The following is an 18,003-nucleotide window of genomic DNA, read 5'->3' as shown; positions in this document are numbered from 1 at the left end:
GATCAACTTGCCTATATATGCTAAAAACGCACTGTAAATATTTATTTGTCATTTACATTGAAAAAATAATGAAATTCGGCAGCTGACAATACATTGAAAGTATCGTCCATTGAACGCAATAAAACACGTTGTGTTAATAATCCATTGAGACACAAAAGTTTGAGCCAATGAATTTAAATTTCAGCTGACATCATCTTTAGCGTCAGACTTGACCAATGGTATCACTCCTTCCATCAAACACTGGCAGAAGAGGATTATATGAAAGAGTTCACGCTACATTTACGACAACATCATCTTCAATAAAATCCAATAGAGCCTTTGGTCCTTCTGCTTTAATATAAGCCTTGAGCAAAAAAGATTAACACTAAGCATCATTAAGAAGAGAGAAGATGAATTCAAATGAAATCTTTCCATTTTTTTGCCTTTCTTACCCTGATTAGTTCAACTCCATCCAACTGTTTACCTTCAGTCAGAGACGTAGGATGAAGAATGTAAAAAAGTCTAACAACATCGCTTGCATCAGAAATTCTATTAACACATACAAAATAATTTTGTTTGTTGTGATTACGCGATTCAACAGACTTCTAAGGAAGCTTACAAATCTCTCTTTAACATATCGACTAAGAGCCACGTTAATCTCTTGTGTTTTGCAAAGTAGTAAACCATTCCACCAAAATGTCTTGTAGATCGTAATAGATCATATGCTTGCTTCTTATGCAGATCTTCATATGTATGTTGATGAACCTGGATTTGAAACATATGCACAATTTCAGTCAAAACTGACAAATATACATTACTAGGTCAGAAACCATATTTTCAAAGGACACACCCTTATATAATCAGATGAGTCAGCCTCACATTGGACACACACAAGATCAAGAATGTCCACATGTCCCAATCTGTCAAATGCATTCTGTGAATGAATTCAAGGATGAAAAGAAGAATGAGATGGAAATTAAAAATCAAACCACAATCTCTGATATTCTGACAACCTTCAGATGTTCATTTTCTAAAACAGATGGCAGTTTGTAGCTTTGGCCATCTCTTTGATGAAAGAGAAAATTCATCCTGTCCCTTTCACTCCAATGAGCTTTGCGCAATGTTCCATTTGGTTGTCTTACAACAATCCATCGATCCTTACAGAAAAGAAATCAATAAAGATAAAGAATGCTTATATTCTGTTGAACAAATTGAAAGAAAATACCCATCAGGATAAGTAGATTGGAGTAAAGAATTGATTGGAATGTACAACATTCCTGCTTAAGACTAGATAAGCAAACAACTGAAGATGATTAGCTGTTTTTAGTAATTGAAGGGCATCGTTTTACCCTGTTTGTTGTGTTTTGGCTTATATCAGTGAAGACCATATTACACTCTGTGTATCCTTCAAGATCTGGCCTTTGCTCCAATACAATATTGGAGTCTTTTCTTTCCTCCATGACAGCAGGCATTTCCAGAAATTTCTCCACTTCTCTCTCCATGTTTTTTTCTGCCTGAATAAGGAAAATAAGATTTAAATAGAATATTAATGAAGAAAATTTTTATCAAGATAATTTATATGGACACTAAATATCATTCTGCAACTTGAAGGAAATGTGGTTTTCATATGTCGAGTTCCTATAAAAAAAGCCCCACAAACCATTGAGACTTCGTTATCTGTCATTAATCTATACGAAGGCAAGTCAACTCCACTTTCACGCCGATTAGTCAGGATCCTCTCCAAATTTCTGCCAGTAATTCTCTTCAGCAAAATTTGCACACTTTCATCTTGGAATTTAACATTAACTGAACGATTTGACAAAAATCTCATTCCATGAAATGGAGCTCGAAAAAGAGAATGTTTAAAAATTCGCGTAAAGTGTTGATGATGTATAATCACATGTGCCGCCATATTACATTTTGTGAGCAAGACGTCATTTAAGCCTAAATATAGTGTTTGATACATAAACACGATGGTCTAGAATAAAGCGCCATCATGCAAGGCATTTGAAGTAGAGATTGTAAAAAAAACGGTCAACCTTTTGTTTAAAGGACAGACATCGACAGAGAAATAAATACAGAGTAAAGTAGAGGTTTTTCCATCATCTATAATGTGTTCCTATCTTATGGAGACTGACTATAAAAATATTATGGTATGCTGATGTGCCTTTGATAAAAATATTTATATTTTACGGATAATAATGAATAAAGAATACAGAAGAAGTTATGCATGGAGTTGGAAACGCTATGTGCTACCTTTACACAAAACATTACAACGTGTGGTCGTACTGTTCTTGGTTCTGGGTGTGCTGTTTGTATTTTATTATCTTTATAAAAACCACGAACTGGCTTGGCAATCCATGAAGAATCGAATGATCGTTCATGCAAAATTATTTACGTATCGAAATACAAGTAGCAATAACGTTGACAAACACTGATAAAATAACATGACTGATTTATTTCCCAGTCAACGATACCTCTGTTATCACGTGGATAATTTGAATAGAAAAGATCGGTTCGTTTCATTCTTTGTAAAAACAAGCAACGAAATAATTTCGAGTGATATAATAACGAAAGTCTACATTAATAAATGTTCCTGCATATTAGTTACATCATTGCCAAAATCAAAATTAGAGTTTTGCACAGCGCGTGTGTGTGAATCTGGCAATTGAAACTAATTCAGGAAAAACTTTGTGAAAGAAACTAGAACAACTGAGAATAGTAAAATGTTATCGCCATCGTTTCAACATATTATGCCATATTTCCTTGACGAGTGCGGGTGATGAAGTTAAAATATTAAAACGCTTAATCATGTGAAATTTAGTGAGCAATTAGATTATCTTGCCACGTGCGTATGCATACGTGTGATAGTTTTTGTGGCAAGGTATTCTATTACTGTGCACTATAAAGGCTGTAAGTTTGTCGATTGGCAGACTGTTGGAGTTTCAAACAGATTGCTCGCTCTTCTGTCAGCTGTCGTAATGTTTTAAATATAGCTGTATTAGATTAAACCTTCTGTCAGGTTTCTTTTTGTTTTGAACATAGCTATATTAGACTAAACCTAAATTGAAGCAAATTATAACAAAGGGAGGTATACATTGAAGTTCACATAAAAAAAAACATCTTCGATAGTCACAAATAATGCCTTGTAACGCTAACTTTTTCTATTTTTAATAACGCTGCTTTTTTCGTATAAATAGAAAAATACTACAATATTTATAACTTTACATTTATATAAAAGCTTTGAGTACCATTCTAGGCACAAATACAGCTCAGTTATTTGTTTATTCGTTGAAGTAGCTAAGAAGATTTGTTTTTTAATTTTCATCCTTAAAATTCAGTGAAAATAATTCGATTTTTCAGTTTTCAAGCCTTGTACTTAAAATAATTACGTAACATTTAAATACTGGATAAATATGATTTAAATTAAAATATACTCTTGTTCTTTCAGTATATCATGGATCATTTCCAACTGAGCGTCAACATGCTGCGATCTTTTTTTATCTCAAACCATTTCCCACTAAGCTAACCAGTCCAAAGCCAATGGCGTAGGACACATGTGATGAGCCTTCGCTGGGAAACACTTGCTCTTTGGGATACGCTCTTTCATATCAACATCATTGCATAAATTAGAAACCAAAAGAGGATTGCTACCAAAAGCAAAACATATCCTTCCTGCTTTTGGTATCTTTGATGACAAAAAATATCAAGTTTTGATATTTGTTTCCAGAGATGAGCAAATATATACATATTAACAATTAAATACGAATCCTTACTTCGATTAACACTGCAGGATGTTCGATTTATGGAAGAAACACAGCATTGTCTCCTAAAGTTACTCTTAATTTGTACTCTATCAAAGCTTTTTTACCATGAACCCTCTTTGTGTTTTTTCTGTGTCAATTCCCATCTCTACACGTGTCTCTAATTAATGTTTTTCTTTACACATTGCGGGTATATTTTTGCTAACTTGAAGTATATGTACCTCAAAAGAGATAAGTTATCATAGCTTGTGCTCCGCCATTCAATGCTATCGGTGCTGTGTGACTGATCACACGTTCCATGTGAGACACCAGGGGAATATCGTACAAACGTTATTCCACATACGTACGCTCAAAGACATGAGCCGCGTATATGTTACACTGGCTTATATTGTTACACTGACTTGTTGTTACCCACACGTTCCATGAGCAATTTTTCCAGCACTTCTGCCGCGTCATCTCGACCAATGTCTTTCAACGTGAGATATAGCTTGTACACCGTAGCATCCCTCTTGGTCCCCCAACGCTCTAGGAGTTGTTGTGTGGCGGTTGTTGGACACAGGGCCAGATTGTTAATGACATTCCAAGGAAAATCAAGCATACTGGCTACTTTTCGCCAGTTACTTGGCGGATTTATGGGATTTAAATAGCTTGCTAGTTGTTCAATGATGTCGTGAGTTACATCACGTATCATTAAACCATTCTCTTGTATCCTCGGAATTTCTTCCAAAATGAAAGGACTTTCCTCGCTCGGTACTATCGTAAAAAAGAGCACATGTGAAATTTGTAATTTTATTATGAGAAAATGAAGTTTAAAAGCTTTCTTTAAAAACCTTTGATATTTATGTACTGTTGAGATGACTTACAACAACCAGAATCCATCTCATCATTAAACTTTGACAAACGTTGTCCGAGCCTCGACTCCTCTGAATGGATGATGATACTCTGTCGTTTATGTACACAACACCATAAGATAACGCCAAGAACCAATGCGATGAATAAAACCAGTAACAGTATCATAGATGTAATAAAAAATGGTATCACCCAGCTACTACTCACATTTGGACGGGCAACTGGTGAGTCCTGAGGTGTAGCTTGAAAATAAAATAAAATTGTTTGTCTGTATTCAGATCAGATATATGGGGCTTTTAATTTAATAAAAGTCATTAATTTATTACTCCTCGTCAAAGTCTACTTGGATTGATAAAGCGCACTCCCTCCCCCCCTCCACCAATAATTTTACCTCTACTTCAAGTTTTTCACATTTAAAATCTGGATTCCTCATTTGAAACAAACATCTATGAATGGATATTATACAGCCTCCCCCCCTTCCTCACAATTAAATGAATGCTCCGCGGTTCTTGTGAAGGAATCTGAAGATTGTATTATGCTATTTTTAACCGATAGTTGATAGTTCGTGACTGAACTGTGCACATGCGATTGTCATTGATAAATGTCAGAGGTGAGCGACAAAAACCGCTTTTTTGATAACCCCTATGCTGATCGTTTGCTATTTTTAATCCTTTGCTTTCAACCTGAGACACTCATATGAGTAAATCGTTCAACATTCTAAGTCAGAACTTTTGCACGAGTTATTCACTGAGAATCCAAGTTTATCATGTTAAAATGTGGTGACTAGTTTTCCTTGTGTACGAGCAAATTCACGATCGCTAAATGGCCATAGCAAAAATGGAAAAAATAAATATATAGATAGACACCTACAGTGTCTTATATTTGCTTGCTTTCAATCAAGTCCTGTTTATTTCATTGCAAAAAATAATAAAATGCAATAACTTATCGATTTTGTTTCCTGTTGATGATAATCAAAAAGTCTTACTTGCCGTTGTGATGATTTTTGTAATGTTTATTTGTGTCGTCAGAGGAGATGTTGGCGTTGTCGAAAATCGTCTTTGACACAAATTGTTACTTGTCGCATTACATCTACCTATCGTTTTCTCGTTTTTTTTACAATTAGTGCATGGCTGACACTTTTGCGTTTTGCTATCTTTGTCGCTGTACGTTCCCTAAAGTAAACAAAGGCTTTTAACAAAAAATTCACCAGCATATTTGTAGAACAGTAATATTGTAGCCTGTTGAAATCTAGTGCAAAAAATTTCACTAACCAAAGCACATTGCTTCTCTTCGCATTCTGTGTTTGTTTCATTTGTGCATAGTTTCTTTACGCCATATCCTCTAAGACACCTCTTACACGGTTGACAATAAGATAATGCATTATTATAGTAGTAACCCTCGATACAAACTCCCATTTTCCGATTTTGTGTTCTGTTGCACTCCTTTACTATAATTCTCAACGGTATATACCCAAAACATCGATTGCATTTTCGTTCACCATTGGGCGATTCCTGAAATTCACCGGGTGGACATGGCGCACAACGAGTTGTTTCATTTCTTCCTGGCTCGCAATCACCAACAACTTTTTCTCCTGCTTTGCACTTAATGCAACATCGTCGTCCTTTGGGTGTCAAATAATGGGTACTTGGGCACACCATCGAGTTGGCATAAATATCCAAAAACTCCTATGATAAACGAGAGTTTTCAATTCAATGAAAACAGTACAGTTTGTTTTGAAGGCTGGGGACTGTTGCATCATTTGGCCATGTCAACATTTAAATATATTACAAATTTGTTTGTCAAGTATCAAAGACTTTTCTGCATAACATGAGTTGCAATTCGCGAACATAAAAGAGTGCTAAGGTAATTTGACAGGTTCTTTCATGTAAAATTAATCTTTGTAAACAGTAAATGGGCTTGTGCATGGTAGCATGAGTTGATGTGCATGGTCACCATGATTATAAACTACATACTAAAGAGCATGGCTTTCGCTAAAACTGAAGAATAAAATTATTGAGGTTGAAAGATGTTCTTGCGTTCTTAGCTCTTGTAAATTCATATATATGTAACTTCAGATGCGACGCATTTGTTGAGATAAATGATATTTTGAACCTCGATCTTTTTTCACGCAAATATGTCAACGAGAGCAACTATGTTTATCAAAGCTCAAAAACAAAGTACACAAATTATTTAAAAACTTTATACAAAGTGATGATTTTAATATGTCATGCATTATCCTCAGCTTCAACTAAATCTCATTTATGCGGAAACACATGCAGTGTATTTAGATGTTATTAAAATAATGTAACGTATATAGTCCACCTTATATATAAAATTCTTGGAATGTCAGTGTTAATAAACAGTAAAAACACGTCGATATTAAAGACTGGAGGGCTGCACCCTGATAATATCAAAATTATGTTACTGTACGATAATCATAGAGAATGATGTTACGATTAGGGTATTTGTTAAATACATTTTTTCTAAATAAGCTGCACCGTGAAATTTAGAACACACAGTTTTGGAAAAACGTTGTTGTTTATTTTGGAATGTCTTGTTTTTGGTGATAGACAGTGATCAAAAAAACCACTGAAATATTATGGAATAAACGATGGAATCATATTTCCGTTTATATATATTTTTGGTTCTAACTTTAGTGTAAGGATATTCCACGAAAGAGCCGTGAACATAATTGTTTATAGCCATTGCATTAACAATGCATTAATAAAAATCTGTTCTTAACAACCTGTTGTTTATAGTAATGCATTAACATGCACAAGTAGGACTACCTGTTGGTTATGAAGAAATTGATTTATCATTTTTGCATAGTGACAATGCTATACTGGTCTGTCTATTATTACTGTTCTTACAACTGTTCGGCAAAACACGATAAATATGCCATTAATTTTCCCAATCTCGTTTGATGTTTTGTTTTGAAAATCGTCTTATTATGATGAAAGCAATCTTAGTTTATATAAATTTATGAATATGCTTTCTTGAGCGACAGTTTTCTACCCACGTTTTGTCCTAATTCTCTCAATTTCAGAACGTTTATGCAAATGAGTCGCAGTGAGTAAGACAATTACAGTCAAAACAAAACGAAAGCATGTATTATTGCTGATGTGACTGCATAATTTAACGTTGTAATTGCCCATGCATTAATAAGGTCGAACAAGAGTGTTCAAGGTCTCATACAAACTATCCATATCGTGACTAAAGTTTACTGAAATATTTTTGATTAAAATGGTTGTCGTGATTGATTCAACGATAACATTTCAAACATCTTTAAAAAGCACACATTGAACAACGAAAGGGAAACTTGGCTGTCTCCTGACACAATGCCTTTTTTATACAACCTATAATTATTGAATATTTTCTCTAAAGAGCTTAACAAATTTTTACCTAAACATTTCTGGTTATTAATAATTTGCCTTGTCTTTTATCATGAAAAATTTTCTGCATTTTTGTTCTTTCATTTCTTTTGAATGCTTTCAAACTTACTAGTATTCAACCAAATCTTATCACGTAACACCTCTTCATGAAGTAAAATGACTATTACACCGATTGCAATGATATTCAAATAAATCTTGGTTTTCAAAATGTTATTGAATATCGCATACATAGACATTGTTGACATGACAAATGTGATGAATATGCTGTTACAAAGTGAGCAGTAACTTTTTGTCATTTTGCTATTTGTACTACTTATTGTTGTGTTATAAGCTGGTCAATAGAGGCATCAATATTGTTATCGTTTTGATGCGCTGTTAATGGGAATTTTTCTGTAAAGTTCTCAGTAAAGCTTTTTGTCTATATTTTTTTGATGGTATGGTTTTTGGTTTTTGATGGTGCAAGATTATCAAAGTATCTTTCCCCACACGAATTTGACCAATTATGATAAAAATGCTACATGTAGTCAACTCAACAGATGAATTCCGTTGTATTATGTGATACAAGCCATTTACGATCAGTGAGAGTTTCTGAGATTTCAACCTGATTTTATCATGCTATTGCTTGGATGTGCTTCATGAAAAACCTGCGATTATAGTAATTGGACCCAGTTAATACTATTTGCAAATTATTATTTCTTAACATCGCGGTGTATTCAGTTATAAAAAGACGGATTAAATGGAGGACGTATCAGTCAAATCTGTCAATAATTGTGAAACATGCTCCAACTTATCACCACAATTGACGCTTTAACTTTTGTCATAATTCATAATTAGATGGTCATTCAATTGACTTACAGTTCACAAGACCACACTAGAGGAAATGCTTATTTGTCTTCACTATATATAGTTGTCAACGAAAAATATCGATTAGAATTATTTGGGCGTCCAACAATGACTAAACAATCCAAAACGACTTCGCACAGTTGGTGGGAAATCTTATACAAATAAACACAACGCTATCTTTCCCTTTGAAAGCGAACTAAAAAACTTGTTGACAATGTTTTGAGCTCAAGATCGCGAAATACATTTACCAAAACGACTGGCACAGAAATTTTGTTTGACTTACAATCTTGTAGATTTTGACCAGCAGATTTAAGATGACCTGATTTTGCCATTTAGATAATGACTTGTTTCCTTGCATTGTACTGAAGTCAACATATGTAGCAAGAGCTCACGAAGTCGTGTAATGAAATGTGCTAGCATGTGCTGTACTCACTGTCATTCACCTACCAATCACACCACAAAATGACTATCACAAGATAGTACAACTTTGCAAAAAATACACCATATTTCTATAATGTCCTCCTAAAGGTCGACAAGGTCAAAAGCTGCTGGAGAAATTAAAACAATTTTGTCAAGTTTTGATCAAACGTTAGTGGGTCATCATCTACTACGATGTACTAGTTCGGCACCATAATTTCTTGTTTGAAGTTCGATAGAGTAAAAAAAATTCATTTTTAGAAAGCTAAAAATGATATTCAACCGAATATAAGTAAAGTGTCTCTTTTATTACCACTGCGAAGCTACAACTATCTTCATTGCAATTATACAGCTGCATTGCTCAAGTGTTGTCTATTTCATCTACTTAAAATATGGAATTTCCTTTATATTTAGTTAAGAGTAGGCACTCATGTATACAGTTAAAACACTTTGCATTCTTCATTCACGAGTATTTTTCTAATGTGTTGAACGTATTCTAGAGAATATAAAAACAGTGTTATGTGGCATACCTGTAATGCTGGTAATAAGTACAGGATTTGAATCCATCGTCGTACCTCCATAAGCCTAGCATGGGTAGAAATTATGATAGATCAGTAGACCATATGCATGATACAAATTTATGTCAGCACACTATCACTCAAACAGGAATTTGTAATTTGCAGTCTGGTGGCATGCTAGCCACGCAATTTGTATGCCTTCTGATTGGTCTATCGAAAATGTTGAACGCTTGAGTGGCCAATTAAAATTTCGAAACGTGTTTGGGCAACTACTTCTAAAGTATAATTATTGTATATGAAACTACGTATGTTTAAGTAGCTCATGCCTTTAAGGCGTAACATGAACAGACTCGTCTACATTCTTAGAATATAGTATACACAACTACGTAAACACATGTTCTCTGCACTTTCATCGTGTTCATAAATACCCCATGGAATCCCCCAGTGTCTGTTTGTATTGACGGCCCATGACAAAATACGTCGTATGGAGGAAATAGGCTATATATATTTAATTTCTTCTTTGCTTATAACAATTTGTCAAGAAAATATTTCAAATAGCGTGGCAACGTCAAGATCTTTGGTTAACCGAAACATTTTAATTAATGTAATTACATGTAAATTTCATATGTCTGATATAAACAGTTCGAGTGGGTGGCGGAAATAACTTCTAAGTTTAAACCAATTGATGTTATTGCATTCAGGAAAAGGGAGCAAAACACGGAAATCGATATATGCCTTGGGAATTTTGTTTTAATATTGTGAAATGATTTATTTATAATTAGAAAATATGTCTATGCTTCCATAATAAAAATATTACGAACCGTTTTGGATCTGACTTTCAATGAATTCTTATTATTGGAAATTTCTTATAATTAATATAAGTAAAATTCACATTTAAAATGGTTGATAAAAATGTTAACAAAACTTAGAAGTCATAGAAATGATAAAGTTCCCACACTAGTCACACGGAATTCTTTATCCTTTGACAGGAAAAGACAAATATTTCAGATAAGACATACTTCAAATGCCAAAAATACACACTATAGCCCGCGCCAACATCTTAACCATATTCCTAACGATTGATTGAAAGAAGGGAGAAGCAAAAATTATAAATATTTAGAAAATTGAATGACTTCTTAATAAACCCGAGGGAAGGGAGAAGTAAGAATTCTAAATATTTAAAATGTTAAATAACTTTTTCGAAAGTAAACCAAAACATGTAAAGACGTGCCTTTTTATGACGCTAATTTAGTATATCAATCTTAGTGATTATCCTTTAATTATTAAAATTAGTAAAATCCATTCTCCGTAATCATCAATTACACGTTCGTTTCAAGTTTTATAAATATGGCAATTATCATCCTCATTAAGACAAACATTTCAAAATTCGAAAAACTTATAGTGAGCTAAATTGAACATATCTATTCAAATAAATGTAACGAGTGCAGAGAATGTAGTGAGAGCGAGTACCACAAATGCTATTCTAATGAACTAAAAATTGATCTTTGCAGAAATGTGCTTTTACAGATAGCTACTTGCGCATATGGGGCGTACCTAATTTTTCCAAATCGTTTTTAGTGCTTAGAGAGAAATAAAAAAAAGTTGTAAAAATGCTTATAATCAGCCCCAATAATAATAATAATAATACTAATAATTATAATGAAAAGTATTTTGGGTAGGCATGGCAGATGCGATGCAGTTATAAGCAGCAGACCTGATGCTTCAGGGAGTGGCGACCCTGCCTTGCCAGCTGGTTGTACATGAAAGTAAAAACTGACGCTTAATTGGCCGTCACTGGTTAGTATTTTTCTAAGTTGATGGCAAACATTCCTCCTAGTCTAAGAGCAAAATAGATTAAATTATCTATACTCCGCTATCGGAACTACACTCAGCTTGACTTAATTGGTTGTCTGCACGGAACAGACCATTATAATATTCCGAGAACAAATGTGATGGTTATTGAATTATTAGTATATATTTTCAACGTTGCTTTCTCTTAAGATTTAGAGATAAAAAGTGTTTTTGAAAATTTTTTCAAAATCATACGAACAATGTATATCTGATTAAAGGGATTGCATCACTTTCAGACTCGTGTAAAAAATCTGATCTCTTCAAAGTTCGAATTCCAATGTCTAGATATAGATGTGGTTATAATCTTGAAAGGGCATGAAAAAAAGCCTTTCGAGCCTGGATTCATCCAGCTGTTTAATGGTTTGGTGGAAAAATAACTTTTGTATCCAAATACATGACAAAATTTCATGGTCAACGTCATGGTCAAAATTCTACGTGTTATGGAAGTCTTTTATTGCAACATCAAAACAATGACGTCAAGCATACTTAACACTTTAATGGGTGACAGTATCATTTTTATAAGCATGTACTCATTGTTGTAGGCTGTCATAATGTTCATGAAAAATTCTTCGTGCTCCACGATAGACTGAAACATACCATAACAAGTAGATTGTTAGACCAATTATGATATGTGAACTATGGACTTTGTGTTAAAAACGTGAAGAGCGCACATCAGTTATCGATCAAAGATTTAAAGGAACTCTCGATTTAATACTGTCCTATGTAAATGTGTGAATAAAAATGATGTTTAAATAACCGTTTAAGTAAAAGTTTTCATCAAATGTTGATCATGCGGTACAGTCAAGCTAGCTACAGCAGGCGCATTTTATTCAAATTATCTTATTATAGTTGTTAATTTGCGCAAACAATAAAGAACTAACGAAATATTTGCTGCCAATCTCATGATAAATTGAAAGTGCATAGCAGTCTAAAATATTCCATGAAACTTAAATTTTAAATACGGCTTTAAGTTTCAAAGATCACTATAGTGGACAAATCTCAATAACTTGGCTATTAATTATAAATAACAAACTCCTACCGTTAATCAAAAATGAGACAGATCTGTCGTCGCCAAGTTGCAAAGTCTGAAAAGCCGTGAAAAGTCTCAAGCATGTATGCTGTATATGAGAAATACGTACTTTATTTCAAAGCTGGTTGGATAAAGCAGCTGTATACGTGGTTTGCATGCATTTTGCACGTGTGTCACTCATACTAAAGCAAATCGATCAATTTAAATGTACAGCGGGAAGTAACTATTAATTAATAATCTATTGTGTAATCTTATTTATGCAACTTTTACGATACTCGATCTGTTCACTTAATCATTGTGGTATCAGTGATATCACTATTTATGTTCCACAATAATTTCATTTTGGTAAAAGTGCATGTTATTCAATTTATGAAAACATATATTTTCTCTTCTTTTATTCAATTCCACTCATCTGTTAAACAAATACGTATTTTGAATGGACTATTATGTAACAGTTTGACATTTCTTGCACCTAGTACATCAAATATGACCATTCATAAACATCGTCACATGTTATCAAAGTATCATTTCTAATTAGTCAATATTTCCATATTCGTTTATGGTGACAATCTTTTACAGAATATTTTGGTATGAGTTCATAATTACTTGTTGCTGCGCACACATGCCCACCAAGAGCCCGTGTTAATTGTGAACAGTTATTCTCAAGACTACTGTGGTGTAATCGTGCAGGAGGATTCGTATTAACACTTTGGTGTAATGTGTTCAAGTATCAATCTTTTGCCGCGCAAAATCGTAAATGTTATCCAAAAACTCCAAAAAAATTGTTACAATTTTGTTAGTTTTATAAGCTATGGCATGCCTTAATTACTCTCGTTAATGCGATCAGTATGTTATATGCAACAGCAAGAAATGGGATTAAGAGATTATAATTGTTAAGATCAGATTATAGGATAATGAACAAACAATTCGTCTTGTAAAGGCTTGTTCTTAATACTTACATCAGAATAAATCTTCCACTTACAATCCCACGCTAATCAAGAATGCTGTCACTATGTTTATTGTGTACTATGTATTTGTAACGTATTAGCTTTTCCAGGACAATTGCCCGAACAACGTACATGACCTTCTATAGAAATAAATATGTTAGCTATTTGTGATAAGACGAACTGTATACGATAAAGTTACAAACATAACAAGTTGTACTGTCAGTATGGAGTTAGTTAGATTTACAAACGTTTCTGCATTGGTTTGTCATAGCATTATGATTATTGTCGGCGTTTTAGTAGTGTTTCAAACAATTGTTACACCTTTTGGGCAATTTTACAAAAAAATGCAGTCAGATTTTTTGTAAGTTTATCGAATGTTAGAATTTTTATACAATTCTGTTTACATCATATTTTTTGTAGGTCTATCAAATGATAGAATTTATATATTACTTGGTGTGCATCAACGATTTCTGTATTTTTAATTTTAATACTTATGACAAGCCCATCGAAAAAGTATACTGTTATTTAACGCTTACGATCTCAAAATCGTCAAATCTTCATGTTCCGATCAAGGCAAGAACGTTACAACACAACATGAGATTTTGTCTTGCATGCCTTTTAGTTATCATAAAGAAACACGAACAAATGTTTTTACAACAAGGCTTTCGTTGGTTTAAAATGCTTCCTAACTATTGACAGTATACACAACGCCATGCTTGTTGCAATAAATACCTGAATGAATTGAATACGCATGCGGACAAAGATAAAACAAACTCCCTCCGGGAAACTTGCTTGATTTCACTTTCGTTTACGTTGCGACAAATGAAAGCCGTGCTGAGTGTTCCATAAAGACTCCATAAATGTTGCTGCTCATAATTTTCGTCGCTATAATATAAAGCACCTGACAAATACAGTATTTGGAACATTAAAAATCATCATAGAAATTGTTTGGACATGTTCGAACAGGCCAAAACATGTCCCGTTTCTGAACAAATCATTTAATGCTGCGTTCGTCCATGGGGTACATATGGATACCTTTTCTCAACCGCAATAACACACGAGACCTTCAAAGAATATTACCGGCTCCCAATAATAAAATTGTGTCACTTGTTGTGCATTCGTAAAGCACCAAGAACAAGAGTTGACTCTATCATCAAAGAGAAGATTGTTGCTTAATGTAACTGACACTGGAAATCAAAAAATACACAGCTGTCGCACACAGATAAACTTTTGTACATGTAAATTATCAAGATGAAAGCATAATGATTACTCACTGTAAAGATACAATCGTAGGTTGGGATAATATTTGACTGTTTTGTATTTTTTTGATCATTTAATCAACTGATTAATTAATTTGAATTAACAAGTCAGTTATGTTGTTTGATTAAAACACGAAAAAATCCCCAATATGAGAATGCCTGTTTTCAATTATCAAGCAGCTTCTAGAACTCAGCAGTACTGTACTTATCAGTATTCAGTATAAAGAAACCCGTCTAAAGATATTCATATCAGAATTCAATTAGCAATTACCTCTCGTTACCTTTTAAGTATCAGAATTTAGCAACATGTGTCAGAATTGAGAAATGTGCAGCCGAAATTCAGCAATACTTATTTTCTTTCTGATAATTTTATCTTAAAGTTTTCTTATTAGTGAACAAAGGAAGACGAAAAGCTGCACGGATCAAATTAAGTGCCTATTTATCACTGTAAAAGGCACCGCTATTGTGTTTCATGCGGATTTTAGCTTAAACTTTTATACGTTAATTATTCGCCAATCAGCGAGTACAAGAAAGGTAAGAAATTACCGCCCCCTGGATAGAATTTCGTCGAAATCTCTCGGTAACCAATTTAAATTCTACCAGGTAGGGACAAATCAATCGCAAAGGGTAATTTTAATTTTTCAAATGTTGCAAATACTTGTAAGTTGCAACTGCAAAGTTGAGCACTCACTTTTACCAGCACGAATAGTAAAAACAAAACTGCGTTTTAAAAATGTTGGCACCTCGGTTTACACGAACATAAACAACTAACAGACTTAAGTCTCGCTGTTGCAGCAAACAATTTCTCCAACCGTATTGGGTCATGTGTCGTCTTATGTCATCAAATTCAAGTTTGCCCCACTTACCACAGGTTTAATTTCTTGGTGCCGTACCTGACCAAGAAAAATATCTTACACGTTAAAATAAATCAAAAATCTCGTAAGCACTTCCTTGCATGGTTGCTTGTAATTGCTGTTAAAAGCACTTTCAAAGCTCAAACTACGCCCAAAGTTTACATTTTACAAGTTTTTCATAGTTTTATTTTGGAGTTTTTTCACAGCACACTGCTTTCAAATAAACAGAAACGTAGCAAATAATTATAAAGAATAAAGCCAACATTGGTAAAATAAGATTGGGGTTGGGATCTCCGTAATTACTGGTTAAAGGGATTTGTGTTTTGACAATGAGCAGTGTCCTCTTTCATCGTCTTGTTGTGGTTTTCTCTAGCTAAAAACAGTCAAGTGGATTTAATCATGAAAATGCAATAATCCGTTTGAGAGGATCATGTAAAATATTTTAGCTGTTATGAGGCTTTCGCGTAATCTCAGACAATTATTCACCACTTTATTTTACTTCTTGGTTCGAGCATGCGCATATCTTCCCCGTTGGCTACCATATAGCCATGGCACTGGTATTAACAAAGATCCGTGATTTTTCAACTTTACTGGTCTTCGAAAATATTACTTAAGTGATTAGAGGACAGACAGATTGGTAAACGAATGTTGCATTTTAGTAAAAATATTATACTTACAATAAAATTGGTACGTAAGTCGAATAGTCGATCAAGATTCCAGTAGTAGTCATTGATTGGTTGGTATTAATTATTGCATGCGCTGTAGAAGATGCGCAAAAAATTACTATTGCTCATTTAAATTGAAGGTCAAAATATTAATAACACCTGTACTATTGAAATTTAACCATCATGTTTGTTTTCAGTAGAAATAGATCAAATTTAAACATACATCTGCAAGAATTTACATGACATACAAGGTGAACAAGCATGGCAATATGGTGGAATTTATTTTTGAGGTGAGGGGTGTACCAAAGTATGGAAACCACAACTACCACCTCCTCTCATATGTCAAATAAAGGACATGCATATTAATTGTCAAGAGGTGAAGGTTTCCAAAGAACATGTGTATCATTTTAACAAACAAGTGAAAACTATTGTGTCTTTAGTTCAACATAAATATGTTTGTGAAGACAAAGCCAATCAAAATGATGGCATCATAACACAACAAGTTAGTTTAATTTAATAATTCAGCATTTGTAAGATCATCCTTTTTGTGTTTCTAACACATAATTTTTTGTAATTCTGTGACTGATGCAGTTGTGCAATGAGAATTATATAGGGATAGCCAGAATACATTAATATAAATATTTCAATTCAAATTACTTTGCAACTAAAGTATAATTATCTTTCAATATTTCTAACAAGACAGTTAATATAGCATTCTTAATTGACAATTGGTTACTTTAATGTATTCTAACTTAGAGTAGATCCACCACAGAGGGATTTCACAACCTAACCTAGCCTGCATGAAGTTAAATCCTAAACAAAATAGATTTGTGAACTGGGATTACATGCTATTAAATCCTGTTGTGCTAAGCAACCTTGCCCTTGAATGGCTGATGATTTCACGAAAAAAATACTAACTCAGTAAAATTTTGGATTACATTAATGAAATAAAATTATGGTTATTCTTTTGAATACACAAAGAATACATAATTTGTAACATTTTCAAAAGCAGGATAAATTTATCTGTGGGTAGAATCTTTGCGCATAACACGTATATCTGTTTTCATCGTTTACTTTGCTTTTGTATATTCCTGAATGACAATGTTAATCTTCTGAATCAATTCACAGTGGACTACATCCTTTATAAACATAAAAGAATGGATAGATCAATATTAATCAACAACAAGATTAAATTCACAAAGGATGAAAAAAATATTGGAATTTTCGTGGAAAGTGGGCAATTTATCCGACATCCATGAAAGATGGTACGACGATAAAATACTTGGAGAAACGTTTTGTAGCATAAAAATAATTTAAAATGAAGTCATTGTTCATCAAAATTATTGTTTAGGGGCATCATTGGACAGACTTAGGTTGAAATTGAAAGATGAATTCAAGACGACTCTAATACAAAATTGTTCATCAACCTTGATGGTAAAATAATGGTGGTTTCATTAAAAATGATTTTTACTGTCATCATTTTATTTTTCTTTAGAGCAACCCATTATGCTTATTAATCTACATAGATGTTTGCGTCTGTAGGAAGGTGAGAAGTGAGATAACGATGGATGTGGTCAAGTGAAAACAATACTTCATATTATAGTAGTAAAGAGATCTAACCATTCATTTAAAATG

At 33.4% G+C, this 18,003-nt stretch overlaps 2 protein-coding genes and 1 long non-coding RNA gene across 6 annotated transcripts; 1 reads left to right on the top strand and 2 right to left on the bottom strand.

The window, feature by feature from the left end:
- Nucleotides 1–7: 7 nt before the first annotated feature.
- Nucleotides 8–1,914, bottom strand: LOC124444748 (28S ribosomal protein S22, mitochondrial-like). The gene is made up of 7 exons (XM_046995395.1): nt 1,640–1,914; nt 1,329–1,493; nt 993–1,136; nt 830–913; nt 599–744; nt 432–528; nt 8–343 (listed from the first exon to the last, which is right to left on the bottom strand). Exons 1-7 carry the CDS (start codon nt 1,889–1,891, stop codon nt 269–271), a joined length of 963 nt encoding a protein of 320 aa, XP_046851351.1. The 5' UTR covers nt 1,892–1,914; the 3' UTR covers nt 8–268.
- A 1,191-nt stretch (nt 1,915–3,105) lies between these two features.
- On the bottom strand, nt 3,106–14,539 carry LOC124443836 (tumor necrosis factor receptor superfamily member 16-like). 4 transcript variants are annotated; one of them, XM_046994374.1, is made up of 7 exons: nt 14,323–14,385; nt 13,603–13,730; nt 9,775–9,829; nt 5,864–6,277; nt 5,578–5,764; nt 4,574–4,834; nt 3,106–4,496 (listed from the first exon to the last, which is right to left on the bottom strand). In XM_046994374.1, coding segments are annotated over exons 2-7 (1,281 nt in total). In that variant the 5' UTR covers nt 13,605–13,730; nt 14,323–14,385; the 3' UTR covers nt 3,106–4,134. The 4 variants fall into 4 exon arrangements, with proteins under 4 accessions (XP_046850330.1, XP_046850328.1, XP_046850329.1 ...); XM_046994372.1 differs by lacking the exon at nt 13,603–13,730 and having other exon boundaries at nt 14,323–14,539; XM_046994373.1 differs by lacking the exon at nt 13,603–13,730 and having other exon boundaries at nt 4,607–4,834; nt 14,323–14,537.
- LOC124443837 lies at nt 12,127–17,890 on the top strand. The gene is made up of 5 exons (XR_006947765.1): nt 12,127–12,336; nt 16,569–16,658; nt 16,809–17,633; nt 17,720–17,802; nt 17,864–17,890. It is a non-coding gene; the product is annotated as an uncharacterized LOC124443837 (long non-coding RNA).
- Nucleotides 17,891–18,003: the final 113 nt, after the last annotated feature.

The sequence above is a fragment of the Xenia sp. Carnegie-2017 genome, unplaced genomic scaffold (assembly GCF_021976095.1).
Source record: "Xenia sp. Carnegie-2017 unplaced genomic scaffold, XeniaSp_v1 HiC_scaffold_21, whole genome shotgun sequence".
NCBI lineage: Eukaryota > Metazoa > Cnidaria > Anthozoa > Malacalcyonacea > Xeniidae > Xenia > Xenia sp. Carnegie-2017.
This window is presented reverse-complemented; position numbering and strand designations above follow the sequence as displayed.